The sequence below is a fragment of the Phocoena phocoena genome, chromosome 20 (assembly GCF_963924675.1).
Source record: "Phocoena phocoena chromosome 20, mPhoPho1.1, whole genome shotgun sequence".
NCBI lineage: Eukaryota > Metazoa > Chordata > Mammalia > Artiodactyla > Phocoenidae > Phocoena > Phocoena phocoena.
The window spans coordinates 40305083-40324248 of NC_089238.1; the positions used below are offsets into that span (position 1 = coordinate 40305083).

Genomic DNA, 19166 nt, shown 5'->3' on the forward strand with positions numbered 1-19166 from the left:
TCTTTCAGATTTAACCATTTAAAGTGCAGACTCTGTTCATTGCACATACATTTCACATCTTACTAGAAAAGACCAAGATAGAAGCTGGAATTAGAGAATAGAGAGCTACCAAATCTCTCTTAGCTTATTTTACTTCAAATATTAGTAATAATACTTTTTTTAATTTTAATAAGGTAAAAATCTATGATCATTGCTAGATACACATGAGTGGCTAATAACTTCCTTAGGGAGTTAGATTACATCTCGTGTTATATGCTCTCATTTCATCTTGTAATCCTTTACTAAGTCACACTGATAATTATATATTGATTTTTGTAATTATTTGTTCATTGTCCACCTGCCCTTCTAGACCAGAAACTATAAGGAAAAGCACCATTTGCTCCCACACATTGTATGCATGGCACCCAGCACAGTGACTTGGGCATAATAAAGACTCACGGAATATTTGTGGAATAAATGAAAAAGTGAATGAATGCACAGGACAGAAGGGATATCCTGTTAACAGCAGACCTGTCCTGGTTGATATCTAATCAAATAAGAGAAAGTCCTTGGCATTTGGGAACAGTGTTCTTTTGCAGGTGCCTCTGGCTTATGTAGTACATTCTGAGAATACAGTTGCTATTTATAGTAATGTTTAGTCACGTGTAAATTTTACATGTTCACAAATGCTTATAAAATAATAGCATTTATTGAATGTTGTCAGGTAGTGTACTTAAGCATTTTTATATGTTATCTCATTTAATCTTGAGACATAAGTATTACTACTACGTGCATTTTACATGTGAGTTTACTGAGGCTTAGAAAATGAAATACCTTGCCCTGGGTCACAGAGCTAGTAAATGCAACATAAGAATGGAGACTTGATCACACCTTTCACTTTTGTTTAAGTTATAGACCTTGTGTCAGTGAAAATTGCAAGTATCAAACAACCCTACTAACAGAGCCAAATAAAGGATTTATCACACAGAATAAGATATCAACAGTATGCAGTTCAGGCAATTATATTATCAGAGGCTGTGGCTCTTTTCATTTTCCTGCTGTACTATGCTCAGTGTGTGGCAACATCCTCAGTATTATGTTTGCAAGATGGTTGCTGTATCGCTGGTCATTGCATCGGTTCCCAGGAAGAAGGAAAGGTGACATGTCTCTTAAATGACTTTCTCAGAAGGCCCATTCATTGACTTACACTTCTATATCATTGGCTAGAACATAGTTATCTGGCCACCCCTTGCTGTAATGAAACTAGGACAGTGAATATTGAAGACTTTTTTGGCATTGTTTTTGATATTTTAGTTTCTTCAAGTGTGCCATTGAAAATCCTAGTGTTGAGAAGTACGTGACTGCAAATCACACACTTGAGCATCCTGTGCTGTAGACAACGAGGGAGCTTTAAGTTGGGGAGTATTGTGGTCCGATTGTCCTTTAGAAGGCACGCTCTGATGGCTGTGTTTTGGATTGGGGGATGACAGAATGGAAACAGGAAGAGACTTTGCAGTAATTTGGGTGAAAGATCTTAGGATCCTGAACCAGGAAAATGTAGGAATGAAAAGGAGCCTAAAGATTCAAAAAATAGGAGGTCAGATGGATAGGATTTGGTGGTTGATTGGCTCTATGGAGATGGGGAGAGTGAAGTGTCAAAGGCAGCTCCAGTTCTTGACCAAAATGAGTGAGTAGTGCCACCATCCAGACTAAAGAAGTGTAAAGGGAAAGTTTAAATTGGTTACCTTTTAGACACAAGAAGTTTGAAGTATCTGGGTTTCCTTCAGATCTTTATCCATTAGTTGGGAAAGGATTAGGATAGATTTGTTATATGTTACAAATAAATTTTTGTTGATAATATCCCTTGGAATTTTCTTTTTGTTGTCTAGAAGTTTCTAACATTTGTACAGTCGATTATGTTAATATCTTTTTTATATTTCTGGCTTTAGTGTCATTCTTAGAGCGCCTGGCCTGTCTTATCCCCACACTGTAGAAGTATTTAATAATTTCTTTTTCCTTATACTTCTATGTTTTAAATATTGACTTGATCAGGATTTTACTTTGGTGAAGAGGATGAGGTGAGGACAGAAAGGGAAGAGCATTTTCAGTTGTTAGAATATGACTGAACACGATTACTATTTCCAAGGTGTTATAATAGAACATGAAAATACTGAAGTTTTCTTTTAGAAGTTGCTCTGACTTTTTTTATGGCTTTGATGTTTTGAGAAATACTCTGCTGTTCATTTCTTTCAAAAAATAAGACACCCCCCAATTTTTTTTATTATAAATCAAAATTAAAATATCTATTTCATATATTCTTATGACAGCAGGAGGATGCATTAGCACAACAGGCCTTTGAAGAGGCCCGGAGAAGGACACGTGAATTTGAAGATAGAGACAGGTCTCATCGGGAGGAAATGGAGGTGAGAGTTTCACAGCTGCTGGCAGTAACTGGTTAGTACTTTCCCCAAAACTCTCAGGCTCTATTTGTGATGTTTGTGCATAATGATTTTAAATAGTTTAGTAGTTCAATGTCTTTAATTTTTTAAAAGTTGTACTCTGTGACTTTGTTTATTAAATGTAATTGCTATAAAGAAAGTTAGTCTTAATTTTAAGGTTGTACATGAATTCCTCATTTATTGGTCCTCAAAAAAATATTTACTATGATAAGGTATATTTTCTATTAATTGATTGATCCAAATATCTTACCTCTTTTTTCTTAATTATCTTTCACATTATATGTAAAAATTACCTTACATTATCATAGGATACATATTTTTAGAACATTATTAAACTCTCTGGGAGTAACATTATTTCCCACTTTTCTATAAATATTTGTCTTGATTTTGTAACATAATTTTCAGTCATTTGTATAGTCTCTTCACTAGAGGAAAATTTATTTTCAAACTACTCAAAGAATGGAATTAACCTAGACTATTTTTCTTTTAACCTTTTTATGGTAAAGTACACACCAAATCTACATCAAAATATATGTAGCTTAGTTATTAGAAGGCTAATAACACCCTTATAACCATCCAGGTAAAAAAAAAAATAAAAATGTGACAGTTAACCCAGTAGCCCCCTCCATGTGTACATCTAATTATGACCTTTTCCCTCCCTTCAAAAATAATAATTTTCTCAGTTTTTATAGTAATCACTTCCTTGTGTCTTTTTATAGTTTTATTATCCATGTCTACCTCAGTCTTAAACACTCAAATTTAGTCTTGTCCAGTGTTTAAATTTGATATGACTATCAACGAAATAGAATAATTTCCAGGCATTAAAAAGAGTTCTGGAGATAGGTTGCACAACAGTGTGAATGTGCTTACTTAACACTACTGAACTGTACACTTAAAGGTGGTTAAGATGGTAATTTTTATGTTGGTAGTTTTTCCACGTTAAAAAATGTTTTTAAGTCATTGTTACATAGTAGAGAAAATGTTGTTTTTTCATTCACTAAATTATACATACACTATTTAAATTAATATAAAAGTGTGTGTATGTGTGTGTGTGTGTGTGTGTGTGCGCACGCACGCAAAGACAGTGGTTAAGAGCCCAGACTCTAGAGCCAGATGGCAAGATCTGAATCTGGCTCTGGCACTTTATCACCTCTGACAAATGATTTCACCTTTCCGTGCCTGAGTTTCCTCATCTATAAAATAGGGCTAAGTGTGCCTATCTCATAGGGTCATTGTAAGGATTAAATGAGTAAATACATGTGAAAGCACTTTTAGAGAATGTGGCACTGACTAGGTGTCAGCTGATATTATTTCATATATATTTATATATATATATATATATATATATATATATATATATATATTTTTTTTTTTTTTTTTTTTTTTTTTTTTTTTCCCCGGTGTGCTGGCCTCTCACTGTTGTGGCCTCTCCCATTGCGGAGCACAGGCTCCGGACACGCAGGCTCAGCAGCCGTGTCTCACTGGCCCAGCCGCTCTGCGGCATGTGGGATCTTCCCGGACTGGGGCACAAACCCATGTCCCCTGCATCGGCAGGCGGACTCCCAACCACTGTGCCACCAGGGAAGCCCTCCAATCTTCTTAATCATAATTAGCCCTTCTACTTTGTCGTTTCCAGAGCACTTCTCATTTCTATCATTGTTCTTATTGAACAGGATGTTAGAACAATTATAAAGTTGTCTGTACTCTACCGTAGTGTGATCACCAGTGAAGTGGGGCCCCTGATTTTTTGACCTCCACATTACCCACCACAGTGTTTTGTACATTGCATTTAGTTGTCAAATGGAGAGCTTCAAAAAAAGCTCCTACTCTGCCTGTCTGAAAACTAGAGCCTGTACGTTAAAGTAGAATAATACATGTTAATGGTCTCTGGAAAGATTTTTAAATGTTTACAATTTGTTGGTTTATATTAGCTAGGTAATTCATTAAGTAATGAACTCCAACTGTGTTGTGCTAGATTCTGCATTAGGGACTGGGAAATATATAGATGAAAATGCATGGTTTCTGTCCTTGAACATCTATCAGTCTTGAGGGAAAATAGATGTATAAACAGATAATTGCAGTCTGCTTTAGCAGCACCTGTACTTAAAGGGGAACAGCGGCAGTGCAGAGGAAGGAGCACTTACATCTGCCTCTGCCTGGGGGATTCACAGGAGAATATACTTGCAGGGATTTGAAGGAAGAATGTGAGTTTGCCAGCTACACAAGCTGGGGAAAGCATTCTGGACAGAAGGAACAGTGTATGCAAAGGAGTGAAGGAAAAAGATCTTGTCATGTCAGAGAACATGATTGGTCAATCTTTCTAGAGCAAGCTAACATGGCTTTAAATGAATATAAGAATTGTTTTATAAAAAGTGCTGTTCAGCTACATTATATTTGAAGAATAACTATTTGACAATTAATGGAACAATTAGGAGTTTTTTAATATGATTTGCTTTAAATAAAATTATAGATTAGTCGAGGCTAAGAATTGTCTTCTCTAAAATGTTAATTTGATTATTATAAATAATGTTACTTGAAGAAAAACATTTTGGTGTGTGAGTTTATATGTGCATATGTTTGTATTTGTGTATGAACAAAAATATAGTCTGTTGACAGAGGTGTCAGATAATTTGTTGCTCAGATAGATTGTTTCTAGTGAGTTTTATGTCAGTGATTGAGCACATGGGCTTTGTAGTCAGGCGTAGTTGAGATTCCTGGTGCATTAATTGCTAACCTCTCTTAAGTGCGTTTTCTCATAGAAATTGTGAGAATTAAATGGGAAAGTGCTTATAAGGCACTTAGTATGGTGCTTGATATGTGTATGCCTTCAGTAAAAAATAGCTCTAAAGTACTTTAACACTAAAAGCTCTACCACAGTGCTGGTTCAAGTTAATTGAATTATCTGGCTAACAAGAACATTGTTTTAGTTCTCTAAAGTGTATCAGGGCACTTTTCCTGCATTATGACCTAGAGCATAGAGAAAATGGTTAGATTTTCATCAATGATTTAAGATCCATAGTCCCTTATGGCAGTAATTTTAAAAGTTCTCATAGAGAGCTGTTATCTGGAAAATTGGGCTGGAATCTGACCCCAGAGCTTGCACTGGCAGTCTCTTAGGGGAGTTTTGGGTATGCATGTCTTTTGGCACTTTGTGCATGTGTATTTTGCTTCTCTTTAAAAAAAAAAAATCATGACAGATTCCTAATGTCAGCTTATTTCTTGTAGTTTACCTCCTTTTTCCTAAAAGGAGAACATTGGGGGAAAATGTTGCATTTTTTCCCCTGTAATCCAAACATCTATAAGGGGGTCTTACAAAATATAATTGAACATTGTTTTTATTTGTTTGTTTTTAAAAAAGTAACAATTTTATAAAAAATGGTTTTCTTACACTCAACTGGGTAAAATTCTTATTACATTTGAAGAAACTGAGACTCTGAGAAAATTAATTGACTTGCTCTCTTTTCAAATAGTTGGTTAATGAAAGGGAGGGTGAAGACTTAAACCATCTTCCTAAGCAGAAGTTCTCCACAAATACAGTCCAGCACTGGGAAAAGAATTTCCACATCACCCATAAAGATGATTAAGTTGAAAAATAAAATATGCCAGAACCAGAAGAAGTTAGTAACCATTTTGCCTGGAAAAGAAAAAACTGAGGAAGAAAAGAATAATAATGGTTCTACTGGGTGGTCCTGATGACTGACTAAAGACAAGGGCCAAGGAGCAGTGGTAACTCTTGGGTGGCAGTAACCCAGTAAGTGGTCCTTGGAGGCTTAAGATCCTGGCAGCACAGAGGCTTACGGATGTCCTACCCCTGTTTGGATAAACTCTGAGGCCTCTAGCCCTGACATGCTAAACTTGTAACAGTGGTGCTCATGAACATTTAATATGTGTATCTGATTAAGGTTACTCACGGTGGGAAGCAGAACTCCAAGTGGTTTTGGTTTTCCCCAGTGTCTTTTAACCTGAAATCAGTTCTAAAACTCCTTGAGTGATTACTTTTCATTGTTTATCTTTTATACCTTTTGAATTTTGTATCATGTGCATCTGTTACCTATCAAGAAGAGAAAAATTGTTGCTAGTGTTAACACAGAATGATGAAAACAGAAGATTCTAGAACTTGCTATCTGTTTTCTCTGACATATAGGCAGTTTTTAAAAATGTGAAATCCTGTCTTCGTTTGAAATTTATACAGAACCTTAATGTATAAAATAGCTTAAAGGGGCGCTGCTCTGGGTGAAGCAGGGGTAGGGATTATTCTGGTCCCCCTCTAGAGTCCCTGGAATGTGTTCAGGGAACCCAGTAACTGGCAGAATGTAACTTGAGAACCTTTGAGGTAGTAGATGAGGATGAGGCTTCTAATAAATTGCCCTGGTTTTGAGTCCTAGCTCTACTTGTTGCCATGTGACATTGGGAAAGTTGCTTATCCTCTTGACCCTCATCTGTAAAATGGAGCTAACACCCTACCTCCCAGGGTGCTGCCTGACTCAGTATCTGACATTTAAAATGGAACTCATTGGAAGCTAGTTCCTTCATCCTCTCTTTCTATGCACCTTGGCTCAGAGTGGCAATAAAGGCAGGCATATCCTAACTGTAGACTCTGAAAGTCAAAGATATGTTGCCAAGCTATTTTATATCCCGGTGTTTGTTTCTTTCTTTCTTTGTTTTTTAACAATAGAAAAGGATCTTGAACTTTTCTGGCTTCTCTTGGGCTTGGGTAGTGACAAGGAGGGGGTACAAAGAGGGAACTTCCCACATTTGGTGATATTATATTTCTTGATCTGGAGGCTAGTTACATGGGTGTGTTCACTTCCTGAAAATTCATCACTCATATATATGATTTGTACACTCTTCTGTACTTTAATAAAAAGTAGACTTTAAAAAAAATAATAATCACAGACATTTCTTCTGTAACGTGCCTACCTGCCCATTGATATCTGTTGCCACATAGAAGTGGCCCAGTGCCTTTTTACCTGAGAATCTTACCATTATTTAATACTGTTGACTTGTTATCCATGGCAGTCCTTCAGGTTACACATCTCTATAACTGTAATTCCAGTACCTTACTTTGGGATTTTGTGAAGGAAGATTGAGGCTAATAAGGTACAGACTGAGTGCTTTTGTCATAAATAAGTTGGAAAGATACCTCTGTCATCTGTTGTATAGCAGCTCATACACACTCTTGGTGTGTCTAGGGACTGCCTTCAGCTTCATTGGCCTCTTAACCTAAAACTGTGGTACAGTACTGTTGGCTCTTAATTCAGCTGCAAGGTGACAGGGTGCTGAAAGAGATTTTCTCTCTGTCATTACCTAGAAAATGCTTTCATTTGGTTGGGTTATAAAAGCGTTAGCAAATAAATTGTTATGTTTAATGTCAGAGAATGGGTAAATAATTATTGCTTATTCTGCTATAGGCAGTTTTAAAAGTAAAGTTCAGTAAATCATATGAGAATTTTATGTGGAGACTATTTGGAAATAAAAACAAGCAAAAGACTGTGGTTTATATATTTGTGTTTTGTATGTTTTTGGAGCCTTCGATTCTGTGTGGTCCAAGAAAAAGAATCACAGCCTCTATTTATTTTAAATTCCCACAGACTTCAGTTTTCATATCACTTAACTCTACCAACACTTATTTTTATGTAAGGACAAATGAACATAAATGTCTGTCTCTTCTGGGCCTTCCTGAGGTGTGTTTTAGGTATAGGCAGTAGATGAAAGTGAACCGAGAATATGAACTCAGACTAAGAATGAGAATCGAAAAAAAAAAAAAGAATGAGAGGGCTTCCCTGGTGGTGCAGTGGTTAAGAATCCGCCTGCCAATGCAGGGGACACGGGTTCGAGCCCTGGTCCGGGAAGATCCCACATGCCGCGGAGCAGCTAAGCCCATGTGCTACAACTCTTGAGCCCACATGCCACAACTACTGAAGCCTGTGCACCTAGAGCCCTTGCTCTGCAACAAGAGAAGCCACCACAATGAGAAGCCCGCACACCCCAACGAAGAGTCGCCCCTGCTCTCCACAACTAGAGAAAGCCCATGCGGAGCAATGAAGACCCAACTCAGCTATAAATAAATAAATAAATAAATTTATAAAAAAGAAAATCCTATTAAAATATAAAATTAAAACAAAACAAAACAAAAAAGAATGAGAATCAGAAGAGGATTAACGAGGACAAGGATTCTAGCTCTGCTGCTCCCACACTAAGAGAAAAACAGGGTCTTGGTTTGGTCTCTATCATAAGAGATGTAGGTTTTATTAAACTTTATTTTGTTTTAACTTTATTTTAGCCTGTAAAAGTTACTCTTATCCGCAGGATGCAGATTTTTTTAACATTTGAGAAGTTCATACAGATAAATTGGGAAGTTAGGAGCAGCTTTGTTGTGATAGCAACAGCATGAATGCTTACTATGTGCCAGGCAGTCTATGCTGCAATATTTGTTTTACGCTTGATTCTTTTTTTTTTTTTTTTTTTTTGCCATACGTGGGCCCCTCAACGCCGTGGCCTTTCCCGTCCCGGAGCGCAGGCCCAGCGGCCATGGCTCACGGGCCCTGCCGCTCCACGGCACGTGGGATCCTCCCAGACCGGGGCACGAACCCGCGTCCCCTGCATCGGCAGGCGGACTCCCAACCACTGCACCACCAGGGAAGCCCTTACGCTTGATTCTTAAATGCTCTTATAAGATGTATCTCAGTTTTGAGGAACTGAGGCTGAAAGAGGATAAGAGGCTTGTATAAGCTCACATTGCTAACTTGGTAGAGCCACCCTAATCCAAGCCTGGAAATGTCAAGTTATTTCCACTATCTCTTTTATTTTAAAATGCCACCTTATATTTAAAGTTTTCCTGAAGTTGTATACTTTGTAAGAACTGTATTTTTTTTTTTTTTTCCTGCGGTACGCGGGCCTCTCCCGCTGCGGAGCATAGTCTCTGGACGTGCAGGCCCAGCGGCCATGGCCCATGGGCCCAGCCGCTCCGCAGCACGTGGGATTCTCCGGACCGGGGCACAAACCTGCGTCCCCTGCATCGGCAGGCGGACTCCCAACCACTGCGCCACCAGGGAAGCCCCCGAACTGTATTTTTTGATGTGCCTGTTAGACCAGCTCTTGCAGTCTACTTATCTGACAGGTGTTTATGATTGTCTGCTCACCTTTTTACATTTTTAATGAGTTTGGAGAAATTGCATTCCTTTCTCTCATATTAGGACTTAAAATTTCTACTTTGTGTCTCTTCCAGCCTTAGTAGTCAGGAGAAATATCAATGACTTAGGAGGCTGACATTAATGCTAATTGGAAGTTAAAGGTTCGTCTTTTTAGAGTTGTGAGTTTGTGTTCTCACTGCCACCACCTAACTCTGAAACCTTGGAGGAATCATTTAACATTCTTGGTCTCGGGCCTATCATCTGTAATGTGAGAGTTGAACTAGATCTCTATAAAGTACTGTGCTGCTCTAAAATTCTGTCATGCCATGTTCTGACTTTTAGCCAAGTGTCAAACATAAAGTGATTTGCACATTATCTGGATATAGTATACACTCAATAAATTGGATCTATTTTTAGTTATTAGGGCATTTTCTCATGAAGAGTTTTCTGCAGTTTGATGATCTTGATAATAAAAGAATGGAAATCAACCAGGTTTTATTCATTTTCATTTGGGTAGCCCTGCTCTTGGCTACTTCTACACAGCCCAGACCAGTAGGGAAAGCTCCAGTATTCGGTGAATATTCTTTGTCTCTTCATTTCGAACACATCCTATGACTGCCATCTAGAAACTGGATTTGCCATGTTTCTGGGTGATGGTATACTGAAAGAAAGAAAACAGGAGTGACTGGTAGTGAGGGGTCTGTAGTAAAATTAATAGTTTTTTGTTTGTTTGTTTGTTTTTCTAGTTCGCGGGCCTCTCACCGCTGTGGCCTCTCCTGCTGCGGAGCACAGGCTCCGGACGCGCAGGCCCAGTGGCCATGGCCCACGGACCCAGCCGCTCTGCGGCATGTGGGATCCTCCCAGACCAGGGCACGAACCCGTGCCCCCTGCACCGGCAGGCAGACTCCCAACCACTGTGCCACCAGGGAAGCCCAAATTTCTAGATTTTAATACTTATAAATATTAAAAACAGATTTGTATTCTGAACAGGCTCATGGGTGTCTGCTTTATATTAAAACCCTATTCTGAAATAACTGTTAATAAAAAGTTAAAATCAAGGACCTATGTGGATTGACTGGGGAGAAAGAAACTAGAAATTATGGACTTTATGTTTTTAGAATAACCAAGTTCAGAGAGTTTCTTTGCCATCATCTAGTCTAGTTTGTGACTCATAGAATTCATTCTAAAACATCCAACCTCCATTAGAAAACTGCTACAGTAGAAAGCACTGCTTCCCAAGGCAGCGCATCCAGTTGTTGAATTCCAGTCCTGTGGAAGCTATTTCATTAACCTAAATGTTTCTGTATTTGTCTCCTTCATATGACAGCCCATACATCTTCCTCTCCAGCATTAAATTTCCTCCCAGTCTCCCAGCACTCTCATTCTTCCCTCTTCTGCTCTCATTCATACTCTTTCAGACTTCCCTTTTTTTCATCTTTGATTCTCCTTCATAGTGTCTTCATTTACATCTTCCTCATTCCTTCTTTACAGTGTAAATAGAAATGAAAAACACAAGTAAATAGCAAAACAACTTTTCTTGCCATGCTTTTACCAAAAATATATTTTAAACAAATAAACCCATGGCAACCTCTGCACAGCCCTGACCAGTAGGGAGAACTCCAGCTGCTGATGACTGTTTTTTGTCACTTATTTGGAGTCATCCCATTATTAAAATAATTTGAAAATTACTCTTATCCCAAGACAAAAGCTGAAATATTCTTTTCACAAAGTATTACTGGTAGGTTAGTAGTAATTTATAAATGTATAATTAGGATTGATTTTTCTCAGTGTTTCTTCGTTGCTCAGCCCCTTTCTAACCTTCATTGACTGAAACCAGATGCTTATATCACCATCTCTAATTTTGCAGAATTGATCAGTCCTTACATTACATTTAACATTGATTCTGTATGGAACATAAATTGTTTTCCTAATGCATATGCATTCCATAGCTCTTTCAGTCTGTACCCACGCAGCATAACATTAACCTGACTAGTTAAATGAAAGGAATGTGCTAAAATTTAGTCAGCATGCAGTCTGCTAATAAATAGTTAAGATTTGCTAGAGAAATATATCACAGTTTATAAGAAAGACCACGGAAGTTAGTGTTGGGTTTTATATAATTTGTTTGAAAGTTAATAAAGCTGTGTCATTTCTGTCTAAACATTAACCGTCTTGAGAAATGATGATATAACTGGAGCTTCTGACTAAACATGATTTTACAGTACAGGTGTGACTTGTTAAGCTGTTTCTTTGAAGGTCAAGGATGCTCTTTCTCTAATTGTTTTAGATCTTAACCATTGAAATCAGAACATTTCTATTTTTGGTTAAATTTGTTTCCAAAAACTGACAGATAATGGACAGTCAATTGGTGATAATAATACATAATTCCATTTAGCTAAGGATTGCACAGGTAATTGCAGTTAGTCCCAGTTGCTGGCATATAACAGAGGTGGCTAAAACAAGATCCACATGAAAGATGATGGTGGCTTGGACTAGGGTAAGAGTGGTAGAGTCAGTCAGAAGTGGTCAGATTCAGGACATATTTAAATGTAGAGATGTCAGAATTTGCTGTTGGGTGTGAGAGATGTTAAGGGGTTTTTGCCCTAAATAATAACTGGTAAAATGGAGTAGCCTTTATCTAACATAGGAAAACTGTTGCTGAGGGAACTAGGTTCTGTATACAAACAGATGTTTGTGCTTGACTGACGTTTGTAGTCACTAGAAAACACTTATAGAAGAAAGATGCATTGGAATTTGTGAAAGAGACTGAAAGTAAATATTATGTGTGGATCAAAGGGGGGCACTATGTTCTTTTAAAACTTTATATTAGTAGAGAGTGTCATGCACAGTGTGTTAGTTCTTAGATGTTCTCTATTAAGTAATTTGCCATCGTTTAAACAGAAATGTTTATTCTACAGTGAAACTTGAAATCCTCAATGTTTATGATTGTCAAGCCTCTTAGTTGTTAAGTATTGTTGTAAAGATACTTCCGAATATATAAGTGCACCAAAGATTCTAATATACTTCCGTTTTTGCTTTTGAGACAATACTTTATCCATAGTAATTCTGAATTTTATTTCTTGAGATAGAGATTCCTAGTTAAAATCCAGTTGGCAGAGATGGAATTCATTGAGACACGAAATTCAGTATTACATTTTTCAGTCACATAATTTATAGGCCATATACTTCTGTGTGACTCAGTTTCTTTATCTGTAAAATGGATAAACAATAGCACCTATGTTATAGGTAGTTGGCAGGGATTAAATTGGTTCGTCCATGGAAATTGCTTAGAACAGTGCCCAGCATATAGTTGGTGCACAATAAATGTCAGCTATTTTTTTTAATTTTTATTTATTCATTTATATATATTTTATTGAAGTATAGTTGATTTTTTTGCTATTATTGGTGTTAAATTTATTTTTTAAATGTCTTAATATAAAATACAACTTGTTTATTGGAAAAAATAACATTTGGTAACTATCAGTTTCCTAATCTGGTATTGGAATTCCTTTGTTAACTTTTTTTTTCTGGTTGTCTCACAATAATCTTTTTTTATTGGAGTATAATTGCTTTACAATGTTGCGTTAATTTCTGCTGCACAGCAAAGTGAATCAACCATGTGCATACACACATCCCCTCCCTCCTGTACCTCCTTTCCCCCCACCATGCCACCCAACTAGGCCATCACAGAGCACCAAGCTGAGCTCCCTGTGCTATACAGCAGGTTCCCAGCAGCTATCTGTTTTACACCTGGTAGTGTATTTATGTCAAACCTAATCTCCCAATTCATCCCACCCTCCCCTTCCCACCCTGTGTCCACACGTCCGTTCTCTACATCTGCCTCTCTATTCCTGCCCTGCAAATAGGTTCATCTGTACCATTTTTCTAGATTCCACATATATGCATTAATATATGATATTTGTTTTTCTCTTTCTGTCTTGCTTCACTCTGTGTGACAGACCCTAGGTCCATCCACATCTCTACAAATGACCCAATTTCATTTCTTTTTATGGCTGAGTAATATTCCATTGTATATATGTACCACATCTTCTTTATCCATTCATCTTTTGGTGGACATTTAGTTTGTTTCCGTGTCCTGGCTATTACAAATAGTGCTGCAATGAACATCGGGGTATATGTGTCTTTTTTTTTTTTTTTTTTTTTTTTTTGGCTGTGTTGGGTCTTGGTTGCTCACGCGGGCTTTCTCTAGTGTGGTGAGCAAGGGCTACTCTTTGTTGCGGTGTGCGGGCTTCTCATTGCCGTGGCTTCTCTTGTTGCAGAGCACAGGCTCTAGGCGTGCGGGCTTCAGTAGTTGTGGCCCGCAAGCTCAGTAGTTGTGGCCCGCGGGCTCTAGAGCACAGGCTCAGTAGTTGTGGCGCATGGGCTTAGTTGCTACACAGCATGTGGGATCTTCCCAGACCAGGGCTCGAACCCATGTCCCCTGCATGGGCAGGCAGATTCTTAACCACTGCGCCACCAGGGAAGCCCTATATGTGTCTTTTTGAATTATGGTTTTCTCTGGGTATATGCCCAGTAGTGGGATTGCTGGGTCATATGGTAATTCTATTTTTAGCTTTTTAAGGAACCAACATACTGTTCTCCACAGTGGCTGTATCAATTTACATTCCCACCAACAGTGCAAGAGGGCTCCCTTTTCTCTGCAACCTCTCTAGCATTTATTGTTTGTAGATTTTCTGATGATGGCCATTCTGACTGGTGTGAGGTGATACCTCATTGTAGTTTTGATTTGCATTTCTCTAATAATTAGTGCTGGTGAGCATCTTTTCATTGTTTCTTGGCCATCTGTATGTCTTCTTTGCTGAAATGTCTGTTTAGGTCTTCTGCCCATTTTTTGATTGGGTTGTTTGTTTTTTTGATATTGAGATATATGAGCTGTTTATATATTTTGGAGATTAATCCTTTGTTCATTGATTCGTTTGCAAATATTTTCTCCCATTCTGTGGATTGTCTTTTGTCTTGTTTATGGTTTCCTTTGCTCTTCAAAAGTTTTTAAGTTTAATTAGGTCCCATTCACTTATTTTTGTTTTTATTTTCATTACACTAGGCAGTGGGTCATAAAAGATCTTGCTGTGATTTATGTCAAAGGGTGTTTTTTCCTATGTTTTCCTCTAAGAGTTTTAGTGTCTGGCCTTACATTTAGGACTTTAATCCATTTTGAGTTTATTTTTGTGTATGGTGTTAGGGAGTGTTCTAATTTCCTCAAAATACTAGCAAACAGAATCCAACAACACATTAAAAAGATCACACAACATGATCAAGTGGGATTTATCCCAGGGATGCAAGGATTCTTCAGTATACACAAAACAATCAATGTGATACACCATATTAACAAATTAAAGAATAAAAACCATATGATCATCTCAATAGATGCAGAAAAAGCTTTTGACAAAATTCAACACCTATTTATGATAAAAACTCTCCAGAAAGTGGGCATAGAGGGAACGTACCTCAACATAATACAGGCCATAGATGACAAACCCACAGCAAACATCATTCTCAATGGTGAAAAACTGAAAGCTTTTCCTCTAAAATCAGGAACAAGACAAGGATATCCACTCTCACCACTATTATTCAACGTAGTATTGGAAGTCCTAGCCACAGCAGTCAAAGAAAAAGAAGTAAAAGGAATACAAATTGGAAAAGAGGAAATAAAACTGTCACTGTTTGCTAATGACATGATACTGTACATAGAAAATCCTAAAGATGCCACCAGAAAACTACTAGAACTAATCAATGAATTTGGTAAGGTTGCAGGATACAAAATTAATGCACAGAAATCTCTGGCATTCCTATACACTAATAACAAAAGATCAGAAAGAGAAATTAAGGAAACAATCCCATTTACCATCACAACGAAAGGAATAAAATACCTAGGAATAAACCTACCTGAGGAGGCAAAAGACCTGTACTCAGAAAACTATAAAATACTGATGAAAGAAATCAAAGATGACATTAACAGGTGGAGAAATATACCATGCTCCTGGATTGGAAGAATCAATATTGTGAAAATGACTATACTACCCAAAGCAATCTACAGGTTCAGTGCAATCCCTATCAAATTACCAATGGCATTTTCCACAGAATTAAAACAAAAAAATTATACAATTTATATGGTAACACAAAAGACCCCAAATAGCCAAAGCAATCTTGAGAAAGAAAAATGGAGCTGGAGGAATCAGGCTCCCCGGCTTCAGACTATACCACAAAGCTGCAGTAATCAAGACAATATATGGTACTGGCACAAAAACAGAAATATAGATCAATGGTACAGCTAAGAAAGCCCAGAGGTAAACCCACACACCTGTGGTCACCTATCTATGACAGAGGAGGCAAGAATATACAATGGAGACAAGACAGCCTCTTCAATAAATGGTGCTGGGAAAACTGGACAAGTACTGCAGAAGTATAGTTGATTTACAATGTTGTGTTAATTTCAGGTGTGCAGCACAGTGATTCAGATATATAGATAGATAGATAGACAGATATGTATACTTTTCCCTTATAGGTTATTACAAAATACTGAGTATAGTTCCCTGTGCTATACAGTAGGTTCTTGTTTGTTATCTATTTTATATATAGTAGTGTGTAAAATGTCAGCTAGTATTAAAAGGGAAAATGGGAAAGTTTGCTTCTAAGGTGATTGGATCATGTGTTCAAGTTAAACCCTTTATTCCCAAAGCTATAAATGTAGGTTTGTTGCTCTTTTATCCACAGTACATATTTTGATAATGCTCTTTTGAATATAATGAGATTTTTTATTCTTGGATTTTAAGGAAACTTTAACACAATATTTCATACATAATCTAAATTGTTCTTTTTCTTCTTACATGTGGAGATACTGGCTGAAAATTTTTTTAGTTGCAAACTTTTCTTATGTGCTACTGTAACATTTATTTATTAGTACTTTGATTTTCAAAACACGTTTTAACCCTAAATTATGATTTTGTCATTGCAGGCAAGAAGACAACAAGACCCTAGTCCTGGATCCAGTTTAGGTGGTGGTGATGACCTCAAACTTCGCTAATTAGTGGCACAAAAGATGTGCCCCCCCCATCTTTACATATTCATTTCTAGTCGGCAGAAATAATTGACCAGAAACTGTGATAACTGGAGGTACTACGGTCTATTTCTCAACCTTAGGCAGTAACAAGACATCACAACCGCCATGGTTTTGCACTATGTTATAATACCTGCATTTCTAATTTTGTATGCATGTAGCCAGTAATTATTTGAAATTTTCTTCTATGCAAGCTTACCTTGTTGACATTATTTTAGTGAGTTGAAACTACCCACTTGTAAAGCTCTTTTTTTCCACCATTTTAATTTAAAAGTTCATGTCATTTTAGAACAGGTCAAGAAATTAAAATTTTTATCAGAGGGTTTTTTTCCCCTAATCAGTTGCTCTATTTTTTTTATTTTTATTTTAGATGTGTTGGTTATACAGCTTCATTTTAGATAAATGTTCTTGGTTTTTTTGTTTTGTTTCCCCTGTTTCCTTCTGTGTTTTTATAGTCTATGGCATTTTAAAACTGCTGATGGTTTGCATTATTTACAAGCTAAAAACCTAGTAGCATAGAGCTGTCTGCCACACCTTCTAACACAAAGTTTACAGTTGTTAAAAGTTGCAGTATCCTTTTAAATGTTGATAATCAGCTCCTTTTCTTTCCTTTTTAAACATAAATTTTAATTGGTATTAACTCTGGTCTGCCCCAGATCTGTTTTAGATTCTGTTCTGTATTCATGAGTTTGTGTGGAGATATTCTCCATATATGATAATATTCTACTGAAATGCCTAAAGAAGTCACAGGCTGGCTTCTGTTTTATTCAGGGATTTTTTTTTTTTTAAAGTCAATCAGAAAAGGGATACTGGAGCTTCTTCATGTATGTAACAGCATATTAAACTGGAGACAGTGATGAATCAGCTACAAAGGTAATGTTGTATTAAAATCATGTTTAAGATAGCTGCTTTTATGTGTATTTTATAATGCATGCTTTTGTAAAAACAATTCTAGGTGATGAAAGATTAGTCTTAGAGAGAAAATGTACATCTGTGCAGAGGATACATTTTCTTCCATTAATTATTCTGGAAAAAAACTCACAGGTTATATATATGGTATTTTCCAAAAGGACTATTAATAGAACCTTTTGAGATGAATTAGTATAAGAATATTTTTAAAATAGGCTCACTATCAAGTTGATTGCAACTTTTTTTTTTTTAATACAAGACTGGAAAAAAGTGCTAAGTCATTTGGTACCTCCTTACAAATATTTTTCATGGTCATTTTTGGTCATAATTAAATGTTACTACATTTCTGAATTTTTGCAAAAATGTATTTTATCAAAATAGAATGGCATTATTTTAAAGAGTTTGAAAAACTGACATGGTCAATTCAGAAAATGAACTGAAGTCTGAATAAGGTCATTGCATTTAAAACATATATGTATACTTGACTGATAAGGGAGGTGTGACTTTCATTGTATATAGGTCTTATAATTCATAAACATATCCTGTATCTCAGAATAAAAATATTTGTTATATATTTGAAGTCATGCATGGTAAAGGAGTGTGTTTAAATTGTTATAAACAATAATGCATCATAAAAGACCATGCTGATCTTGTGTAACTAAGTACTATGAATGAATTTGGTTGGTATTTGGTGTTGTGCAGCTCACATGTTTACACACTCAGTGCCCTAATTTTCCCTGAGGGAATCACCTTTTAAGTGGTCCTTACAGTGCTGTTTTAAGGTTACTTTATCACAGAGCTCCTTGGTTTTTGACTTCTACACTTAAATTTTTTCTTTTCTAATAACATGATGATGGCACATTTTTCTCTATTGTTTCTAGCTAAGGGCTTTCAGTCCACCAGTAACTAAGATCAAATGTTACTAAATGTTCATGTTGCCATCCTTCTGTACATACTGTCATTTAGCATTGTGCTGCTTCCATCTGTCTTAATGCTGGCATTAAGATCATGAGCCCTTTTTCTCCAAAAGTGCAGGCTTTGAAAACTGCTTTTTTTTAAGTTATTGGTACAATTTGATATTTTTCCATAATCTATATTTAAACAAAATTACATCATTGCATCATCTTTTCTAAATTCATCCTCATTAAAACTTGCCTTAAGCTACCAGATTGCTTTTGCCACCATTAGCCATATTGTGTGTTTGTATGTTTAATTTACTTTCACAATAAACTTCTGTGTAGTGAACTTCTGGGTTTTGGCTCTTTATTAACATAATCCAACAATTTCTGTTCTGGTGTTCATTATGACATAAAAATTGATTTTGTTTCTGAGCTGTTCTTGCATTCTGCTTTTTAACCTTAAAATAAAAACCACCACCAACAGCAGTGGCATCTAGTGGTCATTTCTGTTAATTCCAAAGAAAATCTTTAATGTATATAACACAAAGAATACTAATTTCCCAGTGTGTATTATAGTTTTCAAAAAATCTGCCTTGATTTACCCATCCTATGAGGTATGACTATAGAGTAGTGACCTTGGAGGGAAGGAAGAATTCCAAAAATTACACATCCAAATAACTACCATCTTTCAAACTATTCATTTTAGGAA

The 19166-nt window shown here is 36.7% G+C and overlaps 1 protein-coding gene across 4 annotated transcripts in view; it reads left to right on the forward strand.

The window, feature by feature from the left end:
- Positions 1-16994, forward strand: part of CBFB (core-binding factor subunit beta) — a 58988-nt gene extending 41994 nt beyond the window's left edge. For 3 of the 4 annotated variants that reach the window (XM_065898987.1, XM_065898990.1, XM_065898989.1), the window contains 2 exons: positions 2307-2402; positions 16548-16616. In XM_065898987.1, coding sequence (XP_065755059.1) covers positions 2307-2402; positions 16548-16616 — 165 coding nt within the window. Of the gene's footprint in view, positions 1-2306; positions 2434-16547 lie in introns of all 4 variants that reach the window. The other variant, XM_065898988.1, reaches the window with a different exon arrangement.
- The last annotated feature ends 2172 nt before the right edge of the window (positions 16995-19166 follow it).